Below are 26,307 nucleotides of genomic sequence, written 5' to 3'. Positions count from 1 at the left end.
TTCAGGACTCTTGAGCTACGGCCAGATCCTTGGCCCTCTCCTCCTCTCCTCGTGGCCAGTCTTTCTTTCGCCCCTTTCGTAATGGAAGGGGTTTCCAGCCGCTTCTACCCTATACTAGCCACCGTCCCGCACTGACTGCCCAAGCCGCTCGTGTACACGGTACCTTCTGTCCTCTGAATGGAGGCCAGAAGTCGTCTACCACACTACCCCCGGCAGCCGCAGCCTCCAAGCACTCCTAGGCTGATTCTGCAGGACCTCACTACTCCAGTGGGTGGGAGAATTTGTCATCATCTCCCCTGCAGGAGAGCAATTAAACAGACAAGTGGGTCTTGCAGATCGTCCAGGAGGGCTATTCTCTTCCTTTCATTTCCTCCTACTATTCTGCCAAGTCAGGAACGGCTGGCAGAGGATAACTTAAAGCTGTTCCAAGAGGAAGTTACAGCTCTTTTGGCCGAAGGAGCTAAAGAAAGGTTTCCAGTTTCAGAAGTAGGCAGTGGTTGTTATTCCAGCTACTTTCTGATTCCGAAGAAGAACAAGGGACTGCGGCCCATTTTGGATCTTCAGACCGCCAATTTCTTCCTCAAAAAGGAGAAATTCAAGATGCTCACATTGGCTCAGGTATTGCCTGCCCTAGACCAAGGAGACTGGATGGTGGCATTGGACCTGTAGAATGCGTATTTTCACATTCCCATCCTGCCGAGCCACAGGTGTTACCTGCGGTTCAAGGTAGGCCACAAGCACTTTCAGTTTACCGTGCTCCCCTTCGGCCTTACCAGTGCCCCTCGGGTGTTCACCAAAGTGGTGGCGGTGGTTGCAGCTCATCTGCGCAGGTTAGGGGTTTTAGTCTTCCCCTACCTCGAAGACTGGCTGTTGAAGGCGTCCTCTCCCCAGGCAGTCGTCTCCCACCTTCAAACTATGGCAGACCTCCTGCATTCGCTGGGGTTCTCTATGAATGTGCCGATGTCACACCTGACTCCTCAGACGCTCCCTTGCATCAGAGCTGCTCTGGACACAGTTTAGTTTCGGGCTTATCCTCCCGAGCAGCATGTCCAGGATATTCAGGTTATGATTCCGATATTTCAGCCTCTATCCTGGATTTCAGTGAGGTTGACTCTGAGGCTGTTGGGCCTCATGGCGTCCTGCATCCTGTTGGTAAGACAAGCGAGATGGCGTATGTAGTGGGACTTGAAGTTCCAATGGGCACAGCATCAGGGAAATCTCACCAACTTGATTCGGATCACGGAAGGAACTGTGAAGGATCTGCAGTGGTGGTTAACTAACCGAGATTGGGTCAACGGCAGACCTCCCTCCCTGCCCCAAGCGGATCTCACAATTGTGGCGAATGCGTCACTTCTGGGATGGGAGAGATGGAAATCAGGGGTCACTGGTCTCCAGCAGAGAGAGGGCTCCACATAAACGTGTTGAAGCTCCAAGTGATTCGCTTGGCATTGAAAGCATTTCTTCCCTCTGTCAATTGGAAGTTGGTGCAGGTGTTCACGGACAACATCACCGCCATGTGGTACTGCAATAAACAAGGCAGGGTGGGGTCATGGACCCTTTGTCGAGAGGCTCTCCGTCTCTGGACATGGCTGGAACATCAGGGCATACCCTGGTAGTTCAACACCTGGCAGGTTCTCTGAATGCCAGGGCAGACGATCTCAGCCGTCAATGCCTAGCGGATCACGAATGGCTTCTCTAGTCTGAGGTGGCACAAGGTCTCTTTCAGCAATGGGGAGAACCTTGGTTAGATTTGTTCGCCTCCAAAGAGAACGCGCAATGTCAGCAGTACTGCGGCTGGAGTTTCCAAGGCGGCTATCGATTGGCGACATGTGTGCTGTAGATACTCCTGCCATCGAGTGTTGCGTCCAGATGTTTGCAAGTTGTTTTTTAGGTCTCGCCTGTCGATGCGCATGCCCATCGAGCAAGCGAGACTATAGGGGCTCATCGACTCTTTATCTAACTTGCAAGGAATCGTGGCGATTCCTTGCAGTGCCCGTGACTTTTAAGCTCAATGCGCATGTGCATTGAGCTTAAAAGCGCGTGCACAGCCACCCGCATTCCTCCGACACCTTTGAAGTGAAGCTTAGCTTCACTTCAAAGGCCCGGCTTCTTCACACCCACATGCCGCTCTGCCCCGCTCCGCCCCCTCCCCTGAGTCATCCTGCCTGCCCTCGACGTTCCCCCCGCCCCCTCCCGCCACGCAATGCCGAGAGCTTGTTTGTTTTTCTTTTCTTTTTTTGACAAAGGAGGAACAACATCAGCGGAAGACTTTAGCAATGCCAAAACTTCAGGTAAAGCCATTGACCGGTGAAGCCTATTGGTTTTCCAATGCCTGTTGACTTGGTGACTGTTCTATCGAGTGGAGGGGTTTCCTCGCAGCTGAAAGGGCAATTGGAGCTATACATCGCCTTCTAAGTTCAGTAGCGTATAATAATATAGTCCGAACGGTACCCGAACCCAAACATCCGCCTGTGTTTACCAGTAACACGTCAGAGCACCTCAAAGCGCTCTAGCGCGGGATTTCACCTCAAAGCGCTCTGGCACGGGATTTCACCTCAAAGCGCTCTGGCACGGGATTTCACCTCAAAGCGCTCTGGCGCGGGATTTCACCTCAAAGCGCTCTGGCGCGGGATTTCACCTCAAAGCGCTCTGGCGCGGGATTTCACCTCAAAGCGCTCTGGCGCAGGATTTCGCCTCAAAGCGCTCTGGCACGGGATTTCACCTCAAAATCTTGACTCAAGCAGCAGTTGAAGGCCAGTAGTATATTCCCGAATGAGTAGAGCATACACGAGTCTGTCCCAGAAGTCGATTCCACACAGGTAGCTGGAAGCAGTCCCAGTCCTCTTTCGATGTCGCAACGTTTGTGCTTTGTGGAATTTCGGGCCCTCGAGACACTGCGCGCGACCGGCCATGTAATAAAGGCTTGCTAGGAATTCCCTTCCCCTAGGGGTTGGAATTTATTGCGCCTCGCCCCCACTGCCTGGGCGCGTCAACACAACACATGTCACACAAGTTACTCACGCGTCAGACCAAGGGCACTCCTGAGCACCTATAGCTATGTAAGGGCGGGAGCTCGCTCTGACCAAATGTGCTATGCAGTGATGGAGTTCACAACCATTTCATCACTTTTCTTAATTATTGGTGAGGTCGAGTAAACACAAAGGTTTTTTTTGTTTGAGATATTACATCCTTGTTCGTGAAAAAATACAAAATGAGCTCAGTTCCGCGTATGTATTTACTGTTTTAGCTTTATTCCCTGATCTCTCGTTTTCCTTATACTGTTACACCTGTATCGCTTTGTAATCACGTCTGCACTTCAGAGCGGGCGTGTGGGAATTAAGCAGAGTTAGTTTGTAGAATCAAATCTCGAATTTTTCCTGGTATCTCGTTATTTTGGCCCATATCGCAGAAATATCGAGTAATAATTTGCAGTTACTCCCTTCGTATGTAAATATTTTCGTTCATTATTTTGGAGAAATCCTTTTCTAGTTTAAGACTAATATTTTTTTTCTTTTAGTGGTATTTTTTCCTTTTATTCGCCGTTTTACTTGTTTTTTCTTTTTTAAGGCTTTCATCCATTTTGGGGTACCGTTTTTGCCTCTACTTTTGAGAGTGTGTGTTGCAGGTGCCCAGGACAACCTCATTGCTGCATTGTAGCAGATACCTAGCATTGGTGTATGACTAATTACCTCTACCCCTCTTTCCTGAATAGCAACCCCTTGAAGACGAAGTTTTACCACTGCTAGACTTGTATTAAGGGGACAGCAGCGCCTCCTAGCTGTGGGCGATAGTCGCCTTCTATAAAACAGAGGACAGACTCGACACTGCCTGCAGGAGCCCATGGATGTCTGGTCGGCCATTGCAACGTCTTCCTTTTATTAATGGTTCACCCTCAACCCCTCACCCTCACTCACCCTCACTCACCCTCACCCTCACTTACCCTCAACCCTTCACCCTCAAACCCTCACTCACCCTCACCCTCACTCACCCTCAACCCCTCAGCATCACACTCACTCACCCTCACCCTCACTCACCCTCAACCCCTCACCTACCCTCACCCTCAACCACTCACCCTCACCCTCACTCACCCTCAACACCTCACTCGCCCTCACCCTCACTCACCCTCAACACCTCAACCTCAACCCCTCACCCTCACTCACCCTCACCCACCCTCACTCACCCTCACTCTCACTCACCCTCAACCCCTCACCCTCACTCACCCTCACTCACCCTCAACCCCTCACCCTCACCCACCCTCAACCCCTCACCCTAACTCACACTCACCCTCACTCACCCTCACCCTCACTCACCCTCACTCACCCTCACTCTCACTCACCCTCACTCACCCTCACTCTCACTCACCCTCAACCCCTCACTCACCCTCACTCACTCACCCTCACTCACCCTCACCCACCCTCACCCACCCTCACTCTCACTCTCACTCACCCTCACCCTCACTCACCCTCAACCCCTCACCCTCACACAGTGCAATAGGTCTCGGAGCATTTGAGTTAGAGCTTTTACATTTGTTTATGGCTTTTTTTCTTTGTAATTCTTTAGCATTGCCTACAGGAAACAAAAATGCTAAAGATTTACAAAAAAAACCCATAAACAATTCTAAAAGCACTAACTCTAATGCTGCGAGACCTATTGCATTTCCAATGCTTGTCTTCAAAGCAGTCTTTTCCAGTCATGAGGTAAGGTGACTCCTCCTTTCAGTCATAATGGCATGGGCATCAACTCCATTGTTAGATTATTCTCTTTCTGGCATCGGTTTCAGATGTGGTTTCCTATTCTCCGGTTCGAGACTGTTCATTGGGATCCCTTTAGTTCGCAACCCACTGTACCTGTGTCGGTATTGTTTTGAACACGTTTCCCATCTTCCGCGTGTCGAAAATCAAGAAAATATCCTTCTTGGAACAAGAGAACTCCAAACGCAGTCTATGGGCCTCGCCGGTTTTATTTCACTTCAACTCGAACAAACATCATAGAGTAATCTGCCGATGAAACAGACTCTGTTCCAGTTCTCCCCACTGTGCCACTCCAAATATCTGTGCACCAACCACCACAAAGTCTGTAACCTGTGCCTGTCTCCGGAGCACAAGGAAGAAGACTGTGATGCTTGGTGCTCATTTCAGTCAAAAAAGACCCTCTGAAACCTCCGGGTTCTACGGAAATAAATGCAGTGACTAAATATCGATGACACCCCTGATATCTTCAAAGAAGATATCGAGGAGGAAGAAATTGAAGTATCCACAGTGGAAGAAGAGACCTTTTCCATCCAAGACTCTGAGCTTGAGATAGAACTGGAGTCCCAAGATGTTTCAGCTGGTCAAGGTGCCGTGAGTACCAAAGCCCCTTTGCCCACAAAACCAGCTTCCACTAAACATAAGGCTTCCAGGCCACCACTGCCACCCAGCCATGGTAGGCACAGAGACTCTGCTTCGAACGCCCTGCCCGCCAGCTCACACTGAAAGCGCAGGTCAAGCCTTCTGGCTTGGACTCGAGTCGAGATACCACACCTTTGGCACCTGAAAACATCGGTTCTATACGACAAAAAGGAGAAATTCAGCTCTGCACCGAAAATTTCTGCCCTGAAACAGAAAGTTGCTTCTCAAAAGCCTCCAGAGCCAATTCCGAAAGCCATGCAAGAGAAGCTGGATCCAAAACAAAAGAAAATATATATTAATCCAGACACTTGGCATATTACAGAAAAGCCAGTGATACCATACTCCAAGAGGAAAATAGACACAGGATACAAACTCCCTCTCAAAAAGAAGGATATAGCTACTAGTCCTTTTCAACCCATTCCTCATATCCGTCCACCATTTTCACCAGTACCTATTACACCACATCCAGACCCTCTAGACATCACACCACAAGGCTCTCCTTGTACAGATCCTGATGTAGGGGATGGGGATGACACTTATGGACAACCACCACCAGATGCATGGGATGATTATAATATAGATCCTCCTACAGATACAGACACAGATCTATACCAAGATCTACCAAACCTTCCCCTCCTGATGAGAACACCTCATATCAGGAGTTAATTGCCAGGGCAGCCACATACCATGGAACCATTTTACACAAGGATTCTTTGGAAGAAAATGTGTTATTTGAATCATTAGGAACCACACATAAGGCAATGCAGTAGTTACCTATGTTAAAGGGTATAATGAGGCATGCTGAAGAATTTTTTAAAGATCCAGTAGGTGCACGTATTGGAACACCCAGGGTGGATAAAGAAATATAAACCGTCTGACCCAATTTTTATTAAGGGCCAGCTTCCTTTAGATTCTTTAGTCATATACTATGCTCGGAAAAGAGCAAATTCACAAACTTCAGGTGATGCACCACCTCCAGACAAGGAGTCCAAGCTAAAAGATGCATCAGGCAAAAGAGTGGCTACACAATCAGCCAACCATTGGCATATAGCCAATACACAAGGTCTTTAGGCTAGGTACGACAGGGCCCTCTGGGACGAAATGGAAGTCTTACTCCAATATCTTACAGAGGAGCATAGGAAAAGAGGACAGGAATGAGTACAGAAGAGAAAACTCATTTCCAATTTCTCTATTAGGTGTGCATTAGATGTTGTGATACTGCAGCCAGAGGCGTTAACTCTAGTATTCTCCTCAGAAGACATGCATGGTTACGAATCTCTGGGTTGAAACCAGAGGTACAACAAACAATACTTAATGCCTCGTTTGACAAGGAACATATTTTTGGCCCTCAAGTGGATGATTCATTTGAAAAAGTGAAAAAAGACACAGAAGTGGCAAAATCTATGGGAGCGCTACAGTCACCCTCTAACATAGGCTTCTTTCTCTACTCATTTTATAGGGGAGGCTCAAAAAGTACCTCCATAGATGCCAACACATCTTCCAATAAACCGCAAAATCAATCCTCCACCTCTAAAGGATTTCGAAAAGCTGGTTACAGAGGGAACAATTTTAAAGGCAGAGGTACGCCACCACATACCTCTCCATCGCCCAACAAGCAGTGACTTGATAACAATTCCCCCCGATCATCATACACCTGTCGGAGAAGACTGCATCAATTTCTTACCGTTTGGCAATCAATAACATCAGACAATTGGGGGTTTGACATTGTCCAACATGGTTATTGCCTGGAGCTCACCAGCAATCCTCCCAATATCCCACCTTGCATTCACAAACTCTCTCTAGAGCACTAACAACTGCTCAAACAAGAAGTACAAGTTCTTCTAACAAAAGGAGCTATAGAACCATTTACAATACAACATCAAGGACCATGGGTTTCCTCACTTTACTTTCTAATCCTAAAAGAGGACGGTTCTCTACAACCAATATTAGATTTCAATTCTCTAAACTTATATGTACTGCCATAACACTTCCTTATGGTCATACTTCAACAGGTGCTTCCCCTCTGACAGCAAGGCGACTTTGCCAACACTAGACTTGAAGGAGACGTACTTTCACATCCCTCTTAACCCACCACATCGCAAATACCTCAGATTTGCAGTAGCAGGAAAACTCTTATCAATTCAAAGCACTCCCATTCGGAGTAACTACGTCACCTAGAGTATCCATCAAATGTTAAGCAGTAGTAGCAGCTCATCTAAGAAGACGACAAATTAATGTCTCCCATGTCTAGACAATTGACTCATCAAAGCCAACACACATTTCAAGTGCTTGCAACACACTTAAATTTGAATAAATCTTCTTCATCAATTGGGATTCACAGTCGATGAACAAAAATCCGACCTCCAACCTGCGCAAATGCAACCCTATCTAGGAGCTATGCTAAACACTCAAAACAGTTTTAGCTTATCCCAATGCAGCCAGAATTCACAATTTTCAAACACTGCTGCTACAATTTCAAAGCAACCAGTATCTACCAGTGAGAACTTTTATGCAACTTTTAGGGATGATATCATGCATTGCCATAGTACCTCATGCAAGATTAAACATGCGTCCTCTACAGGAATGCTTAGCACGTGGAATCAATCACAGGGTCTACTAAAAGATCTAGTGTTTGTAGACGGCCGCACCCATCGCTCTCTGCAGTGGTGGGGCACACAAAATTAAGAAAAAGGGCGGCCTTTTATCGACCCTGTTCCACTGTTCATGCTCACAGCGGATTCATCCCTTACCAGCGTGGGGTGCGCATCTACAACATCTAACAGTTCAGGGTCTATAGGACACCAAACACAAGAGTCTCCACATCAACTACCTAGAGCTTATAGCTGTTCACCTAGCACTAAAAGCATTTCAACCTCACCTGATAAGGAAAGTTGGACACACTCCTCCTCGACAGGATGCGGCAACAAGTCCACAATTGGGAGCTCCACCCCCAAGTCCTCCTCCCATAAATCCACAAATGGTGGGGTGGGGTTCCACAAATAGATCTCTTTGCAACAGCTCAGAACTCAAAATGCTCAAACACCCTTTATCAAAAGGCATGGATAAACTGGTCAGGGATATTTGCTTACGCTTTTCCGCCTTTCCTCTTCTTCAATTTCTCTTTCGGAAGCTCAGGCAAACATCTCTCACCCTCCTTTTGATAGCTCCCACATTGGCTCGTCAACCATAGTTCACCCCACTAATGGAACTTTCAGTAGTTCTACACCAAAAGCTTCACCTCACCTCAAACCTTCTCACTCAGAACCATGGAGAAATCAGACATCCAACTCCACTGAGCTACTTGTGTTCCTGAATCCAACACTAGATGGCAGTAGTATGCAAAGCACATGAATCTACAGCTCTACATGACAAGAACTGATGCTTACAGGGTAAGTAACATAATCCTTCTACCGCAACTGAAGTGACTGCAGCATTGTTATATCTGACCGGGAAAGGGGTCAGCCTTCTCCCAGCCCTTAGTGCAGACCAGCCATGGATAATTTCCATAAGCTTACACTGTGTTTCCAAATAGAGTATATATTCTCAAAATATTTTACTCCAAATCTGAATCATAACTCTGGGATGATCATCCATCTAAAAGATATAAAACTATAATACTTTTAAATGTTTATGTAAAATGGTTCAATTACTCTGCACTATGGACAATCGTGCACCAAACTAAAGCAGTACACATCTCATTAAATGGCTTTTTTTTAACCAATTTCAGCCAACCTACCCCAAAAAAATACTTTTTGCAGCACACTTTAGAAAATGTAATAATTTACAGCAGAATATACCCTTTGATTGGAATTGTGAGCTGTGTGATAATTACTACACACTCTCGATTCTCCAGTCAGAGTGTGGCAGGTATAATGTGCTGAAATGTATAGAGTACAGCAGCCCGGACAAAAAGCAAACCTTGTGGAACTTGATGTGTTGTGCAATGAAACCCACGTTGTGCTTTATTTCCAAGATGAAAACTTGAAATAGGAGGTATTTATTGCTCCTAGTTAATACCTCAGTCTAAGGTAATGGTATTTCTGCATCGTAGTAACTTCATTGATGGTCATAAACGCTTGAATACTCCACGGTGTGTGTGCGACACTTGAGCGATGAAGTGGTGGAAGTTAACTTCAGCGAAGGGGGAATACCATCCTTTGACCTATTCTCTAGGGCAAAAAATGCAGAAGCTTTGCGCCCAGGGGAACGGAACCCAATTGGCAGTGCCCTTTTGATGAAATGGTCGGCCCCATTTTCCACACACTACCTCTGATTACATCAGTAATTGTGAAATTAATCAGATCGAGGATAAGGATGATCTTGATAGCACCAGATTGGCAGAGGCAGTGGAACTTTGCAAACAAGTGTAGACCATTTTATACTGGAGCCATGTCAGTTGTGTAATAATGTGGAGATAATGCGAGGTAGAAATTAAGATAGCAGCCATTAACAGTGCCCTCCCACCCATTAAAATACTCCTGTACCTAAAACACACGTTATGTTCAACTTTTCTTTATTTGTCTGAAGCGGCAATTGAGGCCTATATAATATAAGTGATTCTAATGTGACTGTGAATTACATTTATCACTGCTATCATTACCAGCCATCAAGGAAGAGGAAAAATGGTGCCTACAAACTCAATCTCTTGTAATACAGTAAACTTGTGCTGTTCTATAGGTGACTCAGCCTGATTGTAAGTTGGATGTCAAACAACATATAATAGATGTGCAGCTTTATTCGCAATATGAAATTGCAGTTAAAATTCTATAAGCAAATTGTACATGTTATCAAACTCGTTACACTTTCCACAGCCTGCGGAATAAAAACAGAAGCTTTGTAGCTACACTTGTAGAGCTTTAAATGTCGGAAATAGTTTTATAGTATTTTAAAGACCCTTCCCACAAAAGCTCTGTGTTTGCGCTTTGCTACTTGACTTAATCCCAGAGAAGAGTTTCATTAAAATAAAAGTTTGAACACTGCACACTTGAAACTGCAGTTTTTCTTCTTTATTTTTGAATGCTGCGATCTTTGGTAGCCAAGAAGTATGATTTTAGGCAAATTTTCTTCTTTGTATTTTGACAGTGGAAGTTGAACTGCGGAAGGAAATCAAACGGTTGCAAGAATACAGGATGGTGGGGATCAAAACGTTCATCAGTGAGTGAAGGGACGTTCACATTTCTTTGGAATACAGTTGTATAACACAGTGGTTCTTAATCTTTGGACTTCTTTGAACCCACACCTAATCCTTACTGGAATCTGGAGACCCACAGTGAATCATTATTCAGATTGCAGGGAACCCGACTTAGTTATTATTAGATTTCGGGGACCCTGGCGTAAGCAATTTTGATGATTTGAACCACAAAGCAATACACAAAAATACAGAAACAAGCATTCAGCAAGCAAGTACACAAATGATGTAACATTTTATTTAATTAAAAAACAATCATTAAAAAAATCTTAATTTTAATGGGAGGTTGGAGTTTTTCTAGATTTAATGGAGGCCACACGTCGTCCATGCTACATTTTGGATCATGCACTTGAAATGCTCCTAGGAATCAATTTGAGGATACCAACTTAATTTTTAACCTCCAATTTCCTTCACATTTACAGGCTTCAAATCTTCAATTTTACTTCTTAATTTATATACACCTTATTATTCTGTTAATATTTAATTTTCTAAACGTGCGCTGAGTAGGCGTTGCTGCCTCCCAGGCGTCACCAAACCACAGGTTAAGAACCACTGGAATAACATAAGCAGACTCACTAAAAAGTTATTTTTGTTAAACGAGAACAATAGTAGCAAAATACCTATGTTCAAGTTCTTGTGTGCTATTTTGTTGTTAAAATGTAAAGGTTTATTTTCCTCTTGTGCCCTCATAACCATTTGTTACATTGCTCAGAAGTTCCATACATTTCAGATATATCAGAGTTTTTGTGTTAGAACAGCCTGCATCTGGAATTCCTAATAACACACCATGCATTTCTCCCCGAGGTCTCTTGTATAAATTGTGACCTATCCAAACTTTAGTAAATCTTTATAGAATGAATTTTCGAGACTTGAGGTCTGACTAGAATTTTCTAATATTTATTTGCACGCTTGCAAGTGCGTGTATCTTGGGATGTAGCAGGAACATTAGAGTCAAACTTAGAGTCCAATCAGTGAGGTTGGTCCGCAGACAGGTCATAGTCTTGAATAGTCTTAGTTAATGTGCCTAAATCCATAAAGTGCAGTTTTGGTTGAGGAGAAACATTTCTGTTTGCAGTCCATTTCTGAAATGTATTTTGTTATGCTCTTCCCACAATCTTGAGTTTCATGTGTTTTCCAGGATGTATCACCATGTTTGATCTGGTTGAACACTGAAGGGTGTTCAACCGGACACACACTCTCTGAGAGCACAGGACTCTCTCTAAGAGCACAGGACCTTGCTAGGTATGTTATTGGGTTTGAGGTTATATAGAATTCTGTGACCTTTAGTTTGATAGATGTGCTTTCCAAGTATCACCTGCATTCTGTTTTTGCTGCTGCACATCACACTCTTTAAAAAATAAAAAACAAAAAACACGAGCAGCCAATCCTTCTGGTGTGATGCCTAATATGGACTCCTCTTGAGCCTGATAACAGCAAAAGTAAAAACATCCATTTTCAAGTGCCAAATGCCTGCTTCACAGCTTAGCCAAATAACTGGAGCCTTTACTAAATGTAGTACCTACTGGAGCTAGACAGTAATGCAAGTATACAAGAAAATCAGAAGCTTGTGGCATGTGTAGCTGTACATACACATGCTCTACACACTCCTTGAATCTAGGTTTGGACCCAGACATCTGCAACTTTTTTTTCTTCAAAGAAGTCATTCGAGTCACAAGTTATAGTGACTCCTCCCATGACTGGTAATGTGCATAGGCATCAGCTCAAATATCAGATTCTTTTGTTCTGCCATCTAGTTCGGTCGTTTATCCACTGAGCTCTTGGTCGAAGCCTTGCGGTGTTTGTCGTTGGATCTTCTGTTTGGTTCTTACACTCCTGTTGGTGAAAACAATAATCAATTCAAGTTCCTTTCCTTCTCCTCGTGGCTTTCATTGAACTTGGCTACTGTGTAGTCTTCATTGCCTCTCTTGAGGCCCGTTCCCGTCCTGAGGCTTTCAACTGTGTCTTTCTCATCGAAAATGTGGACTCTGTAATGGAAATTTCTCCTTTCCAGTACTGTCCACAGTGTTGTGCGAATAACTCCTGAGCAGACCTTCATCAAGTCTGCAACCTTGGTCTGCCTTCCGAGCATGAAGAAGCCTCCTGCTCCACCTACCTCTCCTTCCCCTTAAAACGACCCTGTGGTACAGACGAGATCAACACACCACTGAGCAGCAACAGGAAGACAACACCCCTGACCTCTTTGGGGACCTCTACGTCGAGTGGAAACCAGAGCCGAGGTCCTCTTGTGAGCAAGCCCATCAGTTTAGCCCCGGTCTGAGCTCTCACTCGGAATCCAAGACTGACGAGCCGCAGGTCCAGGAGATGCAACTATGAGGCAAGATGCTGACTAGGAGTATGACATCACTTAATCCACCACCTCCCTGACACCGAACACAGTCCGAAATCCACCACCAAGGGGTGCAGCATTGAGCTCCTATACCCAGCGTCTGGCTTCCGATCCGCCTTTGCCTGAATGCTATGGTTGGCACCAACATAAGTCTTCGGCTCCGACTCAGTCAGCCAACAGCATTTACAAGAATGGACCTTCTACGCCGACAACACCTTCGGCACTGAAATCTCCCTCAAAGCGTTCTCTTCTTGCACCAAAAACTCCATCAGCGCTGAAAGCTCCTTCTAAGCCAGAGGCCAAAAAGACTCCTCCTGTGCTGAGGCATTTGATGCCCAAAGCCCAAACAGGGCTTATAGAGCATGGCTAATCACCTGTGAGGGTATGCAAGTGCTGATAGCCTGCTGCTTAGGAAGGGTACAGTTGAACAGGCAGTTCTTGAGTAACTTTCTGAATTCAAATAGAGAGGATTAGGTCCGGAAGTGAAGGGGGACGTCGTAGAAACTACATCACAGCGAGGTAAGAGAAGAAGCGCTCTCCACTGTTGCTTTGGCGGAAGCGGGAAGTAGAGAGCAGGTGTCTGAAGGCTTGGTGGAAGTTCAACTGGTGGTTGATGTATGCTGGTCCTTGGTTGTGTAGCACTTTCTAGGTGTGGATCAGCATTTTGAATTGTTCTCTTCTGAGTGGGGCGCAAGTGAAGCTTCTTGAGGTGGGAGGTGTTGTGGTTTGACTTAGGGTGTTCTAGGATAAGTCTGGCCGCTGAATTCCGTATGGTTTGCAGTCTCTTCTAGAGGTGCAAGGTGATTCCTACGCAGTATGTGTTGCCATAGCCCAGCCGGCTGATGACTAGGACTTCAGTGACAGTTCGTCTGGTGTTGACTGAGAGCCATTTGAAGATCTTATCAAGCATGCAAAGACTGAGTAAGCAGGCTGAGGAGACAGCGTTATTCTGTTTTTTTTATGGTGAGCTTCATGGTGATGCCGAAGTTACGGGCATTGTTTGTCGGAGTGGGTGAGGGTCCTAGTTCAGAATGCCACCACGTGTCGCTTTATGGGGAGGTGTGGGTCCTGAAAATGAGCACCTCTGTGTCTGTGTTGAGTTTCAGGCAGTTGTCTTTCATCCAGTCAGCAACACTCGTCATGCCCTTGCGGAAATTGCCCTTTAATATGGAGGGGCTTCTGATAGAGATAGGATGTGCTGGGTGTCGTCGGCATTGGGTATGAAGTTAAGTCCATGGGTTCTGACCATGTTGGCCAAGGGTGTCATGTAGGTGTTGAACAGTGTAGGGCTCAGGGAAGAGCCTTGAGAAACGCCAAAGAAGTTCTTAGGTTCCAAGGTGAAAGATGGTAGGTGGGTTCTCTGGGTGCTTCCGGTGAGGAAGGAGACGCTCCATTAGAGGACGTCTACTTGGATTCTGGTTTGGTGAAGCCTCTTGATAAGGATATGGTGAGATACGGTGTTGAAAGCTACTGAGCGGTCGAGGATGATCAGGGTCACTGTTTCTCCCTAGTCAAGTAGGGTCTTGATGTAGTCTGTGGCAGTGATCAAGGGGGTTGGGTTTTGCGGAATCCGGATTGGGAGGTGTCCAGTAGACTGTTGTTCTCAATGTGTTCCGTAAGTTGGTGGTTGATGGCCTTTACGAGGTCATTGGCGGGAAAGGGGAGCATAGAGATGGGACTGTAGTTCTTGAGTTTGCTGGGGTCAACTAATGGTTTCTTGAGAAGGGGTGTGACCTTAGCATGTTTCCATTCTTCGTGGAAGGTGGCCGTATGGATGGATGCATTTTTATGTATTTATTTATTTATGTTACTTAATATAGTGCACGACTCACTCCGTGAAAGATTATTTTGGAGCTGTACTAATCAAGCAGCTGGGACATTCTAAAACAACAACGTGTTTAACATCTTCTTAAAATTTGTAAAATCTGGGCAGGTACGGGCATGAAGAGGGAGTTTATTTTAATGGTGAGGAGCTGTATATGAAAAATATATGACCCCAAATCTTGCAGTGCGAATACGTGGAGTCACCAAGAGCACTTTATTTGAGGACCATAGCTTTCTGGAGGGCTGATAGTAGGTAAGATGTGAGTGCACATAGAAAGGACAGGCCAGGTACATTGCCTTGTGCGTCAAGTAGCAAAGTTTGAAAACTGGCCATTTTCTGATGGGCAGTGCAATTCTCTTGAAATAGGGGTAGAAGACAAACGTGTCAGTAAGTCGCAAATCAACTGAGCTGCTATGTTCTGTGCTACCTGTAGCTTGTTCAGTAGGGTATCATTATTATTACCAATAAACCATTTCCATTGTCCAGGCGACTAATTATAGGTGCCTGGAGAAGGGTTTTTCTGGATGTGTCTGGAAGAGAAGCAAATGTTTTTTAAAGAATGTTATTGTTACAAAGCAAGTGCCACATGAGGCATTGACTTGGTCTTTCATGGACAAGGATTGGTCTATTTTACTCCAAGATTTTTCACCACGTGCTTAGGTGCAGGAGTAAGTTCTGGAGGCCACCAATCCACTGACAATATCTCGTTGGCTCTACCAAATAACATGATCTCGGTATTATCGCTTTTAAGTTGGAGTCAATTACTTTTCATCCAGGAAGCAATTTTCCTCATGCAACCCACAAATTTAGCATTCACTTTATCTGAATCCAGGCCAAAGGAGATGAGTTGTGCATCATCTGCATATGACAAGTCTCCACACTGCACGATCTGAGCTAGCGGTGCTACATAGATGTTAAACTGTGTCGGGCTCAGGCACAACCCCTGGGGAATCCCCTTCATTAAGCACTTTAGCAGTGGCCTGTGAGAGGTTAAGTATTTCCCTCACTGCTGGGGCGAGACTGTTAGCTAGGCTGATCATTATCCTAGGTGAGTACAGGTCCTAAGGAGAGCCTGATTTGGCATGGGCCAGCATTTTCTGCACCTGGTCTATGGAGCACAATTCGAAATCGCTCAAGCCAGCTGTGGCGTTAGGATGAAGCTGGTTAAGGTAAGTTTCCATTCCTTGTCGTTCAGGGCTAGCTGAGAAGTTCTTGTATATTGTGATCATCTTAGCTTTATAAGAATCAGCTAAGTAATCACAGATCTTGGGAAGCCACAATAACGAAAGTACAGGCACATGGTTTCACAAAGCTATTTAATGCTTTACATAGTTCTTTTGTGGAGTTGTCTGCATTGGCAATTGTATATACACCTTCCGCGATGCCTTGATCATATTATAATAGTTATCTAACCTAGTCCGATATTATGCCTTGTCTGCTGTAGATTTTATTATACGCCATCTGAGTTCGAAACATTTGCATGTCGATTTTTCCTTATGCAAAATATTGGTGTACCATGCAGCTTGATTTCAAAAAGAGGTGGAGACAGATTTTTAAAAAGGTGCTATTTGGTCAAACGTTGTGGTTAAGGTGCATTGAAGATGGTGGCGAGCTCATTGCTGATCGTCTTACCCCCTAGGTGGAAGATGTGGTGGGGAAATGGGTCCATGTGTGCACTTCAGTGGCCAGAGTTCATGAAGGCTTTGTTGTTTTGAGAGGTGAACTGGTCCCATGTGTTGAGCGTGAATTAGGGTTTTTTATCGGTACACGAAACGAAAAATTAACAAATCCTGGTTACTCAGGACAAGTGATCTGTTCCCCCATTGATTGTTTGATGATACAAATAAGGAAGCTGAATGGATCAAAATCCCTTCCTTCTCCCCTTTTGATTTGATTGAGCTTCTGAAGTTGGCATGATGGCGTTCTTGTGTGCGAGTGCTCCGGGGTTGCAGGTGGAGAGCCAGTGCCGGCAAGAAAACGGTCCTACTGTTGAACATGGAAAGGTGATACAGCAGCTGCTGTTGTGGAGTGTGGGAGCTTGACGGCTGTGTATCTGCTAGTAGCAGTAGTGCCAGGGTTCCTGGCGCTGGGCACCGTCCAGGCATGGACAGGCACAGCCGGGCATGCATTTAGCACATGGCTGCTGTCTCCATTAAGTTAGTCCTGGGAGGAGGGAGCGAGGGCCGGTCTGCAGGGCCGGCGAGGACAGGAAGCCGGAGGGAGATGCAGCAGTAAACTAGCGGGCTGAAAAACAAACCGAAGTTAAACAGAGGCAGTCAAAAACTATACAAGTTAGACAGAACTGAACAAAGATGAGTTAGACAGAGTTGAGCACAATAACAAGAAAATTCCGAAACCAGGAAGGCAGCAAAGCAACAGGGGAGCTGTCACAAGGGACCTCCTCCACTGAATCTGAGGAACCTGAGCAGCCCATCCTGCAACATGTCCAACAGGAGCTCTATGCACAGCAAAAGCGGATCTTCATTCACCTGCAAACCGGGAGGATTGTGACCAAACCTGTGCCCCGTACTCCCTTCCCCCTATTTAACACTTCACCTGTTGGGTGAAGACTGCTCAGATCAGTGAGTTGTTTCCATCAGGCAAGGTTACTGCTTAGAACTCACTGCAACTTCACCTAATATCCCTAACCGCAAAAATACTCTCTCGTCAGAACGCCTGAGCCTCCTTCAGGAGGAAGTAAAGGAACTCATTCACAGGGGGCAATAGAGCCTGTACCGCCACACCAGTGCGGGAAAGGAGTGTACTCCCTATACCTTCTAATCCCCACGAAAGATGGGACACTCAGCCCTATACTCTACGTCAGACCCCTCAATGAATATATCCTGTCACATCACTTCCACTTAGGCCTGAGTCCAGGACATCATCCTTCTACTGCAGCTAGGCGCCTTCATGACCACTCTCGACCTGAAGGATGGCTATTCCACATAGCAATCCACCCTAAACACTGCTGTTATCTGTGGTGTGTGGGAAGTGCCAGCATTCTCAATTCATAGTGCTGGCCATCTAGGTCACCGCAGCCCACTGAATCTGAGGAACCTGAGCAGCCCATCCTGCAACATGTCCAACAGGAGCTCTATGCACAGCAAAAGCGGATCTTCATTCACCTGCAAACCGGGAGGATTGTGACCAAACCTGTGCCCCGTACTCCCTTCCCCCTATTTAACACTTCACCTGTTGGGTGAAGACTGCTCAGATCAGTGAGTTGTTTCCATCAGGCAAGGTTACTGCTTAGAACTCACTGCAACTTCACCTAATATCCCTAACCGCAAAAATACTCTCTCGTCAGAACGCCTGAGCCTCCTTCAGGAGGAAGTAAAGGAACTCATTCACAGGGGGCAATAGAGCCTGTACCGCCACACCAGTGCGGGAAAGGAGTGTACTCCCTATACCTTCTAATCCCCACGAAAGATGGGACACTCAGCCCTATACTCTACGTCAGCCCCTCAATGAATATATCCTGTCACATCACTTCCACTTAGGCCTGAGTCCAGGACATCATCCTTCTACTGCAGCTAGGCGCCTTCATGACTACTCTCGACCTGAAGGATGGCTATTCCACATAGCAATCCACCCTAAACACTGCTGTTATCTGTGGTGTGTGGGAAGTGCCAGCATTCTCAATTCATAGTGCTGGCCATCTAGGTCACCGCAGCCCACTGAATCTGAGGAACCTGAGCAGCCCATCCTGCAACATGTCCAACAGGAGCTCTATGCACAGCAAAAGCGGATCTTCATTCACCTGCAAACCGGGAGGATTGTGACCAAACCTGTGCCCCGTACTCCCTTCCCCCTATTTAACACTTCACCTGTTGGGTGAAGACTGCTCAGATCAGTGAGTTGTTTCCATCAGGCAAGGTTACTGCTTAGAACTCACTGCAACTTCACCTAATATCCCTAACCGCAAAAATACTCTCTCGTCAGAACGCCTGAGCCTCCTTCAGGAGGAAGTAAAGGAACTCATTCACAGGGGGCAATAGAGCCTGTACCGCCACACCAGTGCGGGAAAGGAGTGTACTCCCTATACCTTCTAATCCCCACGAAAGATGGGACACTCAGCCCTATACTCTACGTCAGACCCCTCAATGAATATATCCTGTCACATCACTTCCACTTAGGCCTGAGTCCAGGACATCATCCTTCTACTGCAGCTAGGCGCCTTCATGACCACTCTCGACCTGAAGGATGGCTATTCCACATAGCAATCCACCCTAAACACTGCTGTTATCTGTGGTGTGTGGGAAGTGCCAGCATTCTCAATTCATAGTGCTGGCCATCTAGGTCACCGCAGCCCTTCGGGTCTTCACAAAATATCTTGTCATGGTAGCTGCTCATCTAATGGGGAGCAGCATCCAAATGTTCCCTTGCTCGGATGTCTGGCTGATCAAGAGAGCCAATAAGCAACAGTGCTTGGCACATCCCTAGACCACCATAAATCTGTTGCACAATCTGGGGGGTCACCATCAGCATAGTCAAGCCCCATCTTCAGACCCTTCAGATGCAGCCTTTCCTAGGAGCAGTTCTCAACTCAGTCACTGGGAAAGCATATCCCAGCCAAGCGTGGGTTCTTGCTTTGCAGGTGTTACTGTCTCTTTTTCAGCCAGACCACTTAATGGTCAAGATTGTTATGCACCTTCTCAGCATGCTGACCTCCTGCACTGCCATAGTAACCCATGCAAGATTACATGTGTCCGCTACAAGAGTGCCTAGCCGCACAATGGTCACAAGCGAAGGGACACTGGGAAGATCTAGTGTTGATTTGAGCCAGCTTTCTGCAGTGGTGGACTATCGGTTGTGGCTGGACCTTTCTCAACGCACTTTGCAAGTGACCATCACAACAGACACATTCCTGAAAGGGAGGTGGGGGGCATATCTAAAGGACCGGACTGTTCACAGCACGTGAACACGTCACCATCTGGGATTCCACATCAACTACCTAGAGCTACTGACCGTCCAGCTTTCTTCTGTCACCTACAAAATAAGGCAGTCCTCATCAGAATAGACAATATGGCCACCAAGTACTATCTCCAGAAGCAAGGTGGCACACACAACAGCTGTAAGCATTGGCACAGTGCATTGGGTGATAGGTACTTCATCACAAGATCCTTCTACTGGTGAAGTACCTGCCAGGAGTAGACCACGCCTTTGCAGACCTGCTCAGCAGTGTGCGGCAAGAAGTCCACAAGTGTGAACTCCACCTGCAAGTTCTCCTCCAGTCGTTGGGGGATTCCCGGACATAGACCTGTTTACCACCACATAATACGCCAACTGCCTAAACTTTGCCTCCAGGTTCCCATAGTCCATGAGCACTATGGATGAACAAGTCCGGGATATTTGCCTACACTTTTCCTCCTCTCCCTCTTCTTCCATTCATGGTCCGTAAGCTTCATCAAACGTCCCTCACTCTCATCCTGGTGGCTCCCACGAGGGTCACGACAACCCCGGTTCACCACCATTCTTGACCGGTCCCCAATTCCCCACAAGAAGCTGCCCAACCAGCCAAGCCTTCTAACACAGAACCAGTGCACCATCAGACACCCAAATCCCAAGCAGCTCAATCTTGTGCTTTGGCTGCTAAAGTCTTTGAGTTTGGCTACCTCAATCTGCCTCCTAGTTAGTGATATTCTTCTGCTTTTCTATTCTCCATCCTCATCACCATCCGCGACGCAAAAAAGAGTCTAAGGTGGAGGCGACGCCCAGTCACAATACCAGTTATAAAAGAGGAGTTGCTATACCTCATTCCTCAAAAGACTTCTGTGAAGCAAAATAAGTTGATCACCTCCGAGCCCAACACTAGATGGCAGGAGAATGCAGGGCATGTGAATCTACAGCACTTGATGCCACAAATGGATGCTTTGAGGGTTATTAACATTTTCCTATCTTGTCTGATTTTGTGCACTGAATACTGGAAAAACCTGTCTCGGATCTGGTTCTAAAAAAAACACACGTTTTGGCTTATGTACTTTAACTTGCTGGACTTAAGTAGGATAGTTCACACTTAAGCACTTTACAGTGCTATGTTGTATACATTTTTCCTTGGTACGTGAGATGACGGCAGCCCGCACACTTGAGCCACAATTAATTTCTCAAAATGGTTTAGCTTTCTCCATCCTCCACTAGTTTTAAACACCATTTTTGTAGACATCAATTCTTGTTCCACATTTGCAGAAATCAAACTTGTAAAGATCAATCTGGACATTTTGTAACTGCCATTGATTGCAACTTGTTTACCTGATAGTTCCCAGAGCTGCAGCCTCCCAATAAGGAAGGGAAGTAAGATGTCACGTCTGGATTATGCAGTTTTACATCTGTGGTGCTTTTTAATTTGGCTACTGGGGCACTTCATATTCTGTAGTCAAATGCCAGTTGATGACGTTTTCCTGTGGGTGTTTCTGATCTTAATCATGGGATCTTCAATGATTTTGTAAACATATAATATACATAAGACATGTCATAACACTTTTTTCAAAGAGAGGACTCTACTTCTCCTACTATTTTAAAGTAGATGCCATCAAAGCCAACAATTTCAGTTTTTTGTAAAGTCAATAGGAATTTAAATCTGACACAGTGAGAAAACGGGCTTGAAAGTGCTTTTAATTCATGCTTTTAAAGTAAATTAACACATACACAGTCATCAGATATGCTTTAGCCTGTTTTTAAGGAACACAGCTGTTTGTGTCCCAGAGTTCAGTGCCGTGCCATTTTCATTATGGAAGTACATTTTACTGCTATTTCTGCATGTTTGATTGTTAAAAATGGAATTTTGACACAGATTAACTCAATGTCTTTGAATGTCCCTTCCTTTAAAAACCTTTTTTTGAGACGTTAGGATACTTAAAAAAAAAAAAAGTAATTCTCTTCAGTGCAATCTCTTTACTAATCTGGTTTGTCTTCTTCCCAGCTCTTATTGATTCATTCATAAATCTTTATTTCGGCCCATTAGAGCCATAAAAGATGCATAAAAACAACAGTACATAGCACATTTGTAGATAGCAGGATAAGTAGATTTACATACAGTTGGATGGGGTTAGGAAATAAATACAATAAAATCCATAATTTAGTTAAAAAGGCAATATTATAAAAATGTGTACATTATAAAATCAATTTTACAGTTCCAATATTTATTTCATCTAGTGAATTCATAATTGTACAGCCATTTCATAAATCGGAACACCACATCGGATACAGAGTACTCAAACACATTCCTGATCGCTTATAAATCCAGACCTGTTTTATTACGTTCAAAGCGTACTGCCAAAAGGAATCTACTGACACCAAAGACAATCACGTGTCTGGTGTCCGTTTTCATAATCCTATATGCTTCATTATATGAGCGTACGCCTATAGCGTTGCACAGTGGCTTAATCCATCTTTTCATGGCCGTCACGTATGCTGCACAGAAAAAGAGGATATGATTGTCATCTTCTTTAGTACAGTTCTGAAACCACATGCATATGTCACTTGTTGTCGGTCCCGTGGACTTAGACCACCTTGCTAGAGTTACATTAGTTTTCAGCATTCCATACCTGAATCTCAAATATAGGCTTTTGGCCAAAGGTGGACGGACCTCGTCTAAGAAGTCTTCAAAGTATGGAGTATCCTTATAAGCCAAAAAAACGCTTGTCATTGATCCACCAGCATGGCAGTTTGGAAGATTGCATATTATATAAGCCCAGAAATTCGTTTTCACCAATTTCTTGGAGCTTTGCGTCAGGCTTAAGGGCTCTTCCCAAAAATGGGACAGCCCAATTCTACACAACCATGTTCGCACATGTTTCAACCATGCATTAGAATTATACAAAACCAATCCCATTATTTCAAGAAGACCATCTCTATAATCTTCGAGTTCTGGAGTACTCCAGAGTCTCACCCAAAAGGATAATGGCCGTAGGATTGCATAATGGTCTGTGCGCTTCATGTTTAGGTCTAGCATTAAGGGTAAAAGTGGGGTTTGTTTAGGTAATCTTAGAAGGCTTCTATAAAAATTATTTTCACTTCTCATAAAAAAAATCCCAGCTATTGGCCCCCATATTTCTGCGCCGTATAGCGCTGCGGACTGGGCCTTGAACTTAAACACTTCTAATGCTGGGGATACTGCCTTACTCTGACTCGCCCCATGTTTCTTTAAAATAGGAAAAGTGTTCTGAGATAAAATCATTTTACTCTTCTCTGCTTGGGTTTTCCACAAATGCTTTGAATCTAAAGAAACACCCAAGTAGGTAAAATTCGACACTAGTTCCAATTTTTGATCCTTTAAAAATAAATTCCCCTTAAAGGTTTTGTGAGGGTTTATGGCCATACATTTTGTTTTTTCCGTATTGATCTTCAAGCCTTTTTTATTACAATAAAGTTGGAATGAGTTTAAAAGGGATTGCTGACCTTTTGGTGTTTGCGAAATTAAAATTGTATCGTCTGCGAATAAGAGGGCGGGGACCCTTTCTCCATTCAGCTTAGGGGAATCTTTGTTACAGTCCGCCAAGTGTGCTGGAATATCATTAACAAACAAGGAGAAAAGCGTGGGAGCCAACACACACCCTTGGCGAACACCACGCATTATCGGGATAGCTTTTGTCAATTCTCCGTTTGGTCCCCAGCGCACTCTTGCGTAATTATTTTCGTGTAGCCTTATAATCTGTTGGAGTAAGCAGACCGGTAACCCCTGCGGATACAGGCAATCCCATAAAAGATCTCGCAAAACTAAATAAAATGCAACCCTAAGGTCTACAAATGCAACATATATGGGCCCTTTCCTTAAATAAACATACTTCCAACAAAGGCAACAAAATCTAAAAACTTGATCTTCTCCAAAAGCCTGATTGGAACTTAGTAAGTATAGCATTCTCATCCATCCTAGAGTTCATACGTATTAAAATATGCCTAGCAAATATCTTTTGTAAAATATCCATTAAACTAATCGGGCGATAGTTGGACGGATCATTCCTATCGCCCTTTTTAAAAATCAAGACAATTTCCGCACCCCTCCAACTGTCAGGATAATCTGCACCCGCTACTAGGATATTAAAAAGATGGTTAATATAGGGTGCCCAGACGTTTATCTCGTGTTTATATAAGTCGTCTGGGACTTTGTCCAGGCCTGGTGCGTTATCATTTTTAACCATGTTAATAGCTAGCTCAGTTTCTCCTATAACAGACTCTAAAGTGCAAGTGCATGAAAAAAGCCAGGGCTGATCATTTTCCCTTGACCCGTATGTTCTGGGGCTTTATACAAATGGGAGAAGTGATCAACCCAGGTCTGTTCGTCAAGGAACACATCCTGAGCCACTCTTCCTACATGGTTCCCATTTGCCACCAATCTCCAGAACCCCACATTGTCCTTATTCTTTGCTGCCAATAACATATTCGCCCAACATTCCTCATCCCAGTTTGATCTAGCTTTTGCCTGGGTCGTTTTATATTCTTTTCTTGCCACCTTAATCACTTCTGGTACTTTACTTTTTATTGCCTCTAGAAGAGTAGCCTTGCCAATACGGCAGTCCTTATCATACCACGATTGTCTGCCAACTAAGCTATTTTTCTTTTGACAGTGTTTTTTTAGGCATTATTGTAATATATGGTATTAATGCTTAGAAAAACCCTTGATGTAGATCGATAAAAGTATTGTCCCCTGCTGATAGAATTGTATAACTGGAGAACTTGTCTGCTAAAAGCGAGTAAATACACGCTAACACTTCTCCATGATCCAATATTTGAGCCCATTTGAGCGATCGTCTGTTATTGCTTACTAATGGAGCATCATTATTGGGGTTAATCAGAGCGAGGCTTCCAATCGCTTCACTATCACTAGGAAATAAGCATGGGGCGATTACCAATTGAAGTGGACGATGATCACTTTCAAACCTGGGCATAATCACTAGATCAATCAAATATGGCCAGATATCAAGGGTTGCAAGGATGTAGTCAATTTTGCTTTAAGAGTTATTCTTTACAAAGGTCGCAGCCTTATGGGAGTCAGAGGGGAGACAGCCGGTGCAGGCCCTCAGCCCATATACAGTTGCCAACCTCATTATTTGGACTGCTAGGGGAGTACAACGCACCGCCTCAATGTTAGATAAAGGTGGAATGTTATTAGCCCTGTCCTCTTCATCAAAAACGTCACCGAGACCCACAATTGGCTCATAGTTACAATTCAAGTCTCCACCTAGTATCATACTCTGTATCTCTTCCAAGCCATTCATAAAGCTATCTAATGTCGGAGACTCCCTAGATAGGCTGTATGGTCTATTGTAAACATTAAATAGGAAGAGAATCCTGCATTCTTTCGTATTAACCTTCAGGCCAAGTATGTCCACTGAATCGATAACTAATAAAGTTATGCGGATCTCCAAGGATACCTTCACCCATATAGTGAGTCCCCCAGAGGGCCTACCTCTAACTGAGGGTACTGCCTCGATATTGTAGGTCCTATATCTGACTCTATGCGGTGTTTCCAGGGCCCATGTTTCCTGAAGGAAGCAGATATCACTAGAATCTATGTAATTGCTCCATTCAGGATCACATATGTTTTTCATAAGGCCCGCTATATTCCATGATATTAATTTTAGGTTCGGTAGTGCACAACCTATCCTAGCTACCCTTTGATCATCTAAAATTACATCATGGATACCTACATTGGTGCCAGTATTAGCCCTATTTATAACTCCTGCAACACCCATTGATAGAGGCGTATCCTGTCTCACCTGAACGTCAATTCCTATTGCCTCCTTATTCAAAGCTTGAACAGCGGTTTCTTGTGGGGAAACATTAGGCTCTTTTCCCCCGCATAAATCCCTACCTACCTCTAGTTCAAGACTTGCAATCGTTGTTGGAATTAGTCAAACAACCATCTCCAAAATTGGTAGATCCCAGAATCTATTGGAGATGTGGAGAGGAAACAGAGTAACCGGCTTCCTGCCTGCTCCCTCAATCGATGATCTATAAAAGTACCCTAGTGGGAGAGCATGAATATTGGTGCGAGTCTTCTGTGACTCATCACATGCTCTCAGTAGGTGACATACTGTGTTAGGGCGATTAAAATTTACGACTATACAGTCCCCATCTATGTCTTTCTTTTGCTCTCCTACCCAACCTACCCTTCGAACCATGATGATCTCATTCATTTTTTGTGGGCTGAGTCCTTTATACTTTTGTAGCCAATCCACAACCTTATTCCTAAGAGTGAGCCCAGCTCTTATTGGCAAACGGCTTCTGCATTGGTTAGACACCCTGGAAAGATAATTAAACTCTTCACTGTTGGAGGAGTGCAACTTTCGCTTGAAAATGTCTTTTGGGAATTTTAATCTTTTGGGAATTTGAGACACAATACTTGGGTTGATATCCACCAGTGGCCTAGATACTGCCCGGGAGATAGCCATAGAGCTTCCTGCTTGGTCTCGAACTCTTGAGGTCATATCACTTCATTCAGTAGTTTAAAAGACTGCGGAGGTTCTTGACTTGCGACTGTCTACAGTGGATATTAAAACAAATGACCACACTGAGGCTCTTCTCCCTGCCCAACCAACCTCAGACCCTCTATTACTTT

General features: G+C 44.8%; 1 protein-coding gene across 1 annotated transcript in view; it reads left to right on the top strand.

The window, feature by feature from the left end:
- Positions 1-26,307, top strand: part of TADA2A (transcriptional adaptor 2A) — a 301,706-nt gene that overhangs the window by 211,899 nt on the left and 63,500 nt on the right. The window contains exon 11 of the mRNA XM_078679774.1: positions 10,473-10,544. Coding sequence (XP_078535900.1) covers positions 10,473-10,544 — 72 coding nt within the window. The remainder of the gene's footprint in view (positions 1-10,472; positions 10,545-26,307) is intronic.

This window comes from Lissotriton helveticus, chromosome 3_1 (genome assembly GCF_964261635.1).
Source record: "Lissotriton helveticus chromosome 3_1, aLisHel1.1, whole genome shotgun sequence".
NCBI lineage: Eukaryota > Metazoa > Chordata > Amphibia > Caudata > Salamandridae > Lissotriton > Lissotriton helveticus.
The sequence above is the reverse complement of the archived record's forward strand: the minus strand, read 5'-3'. Positions and strand labels throughout refer to the sequence as shown.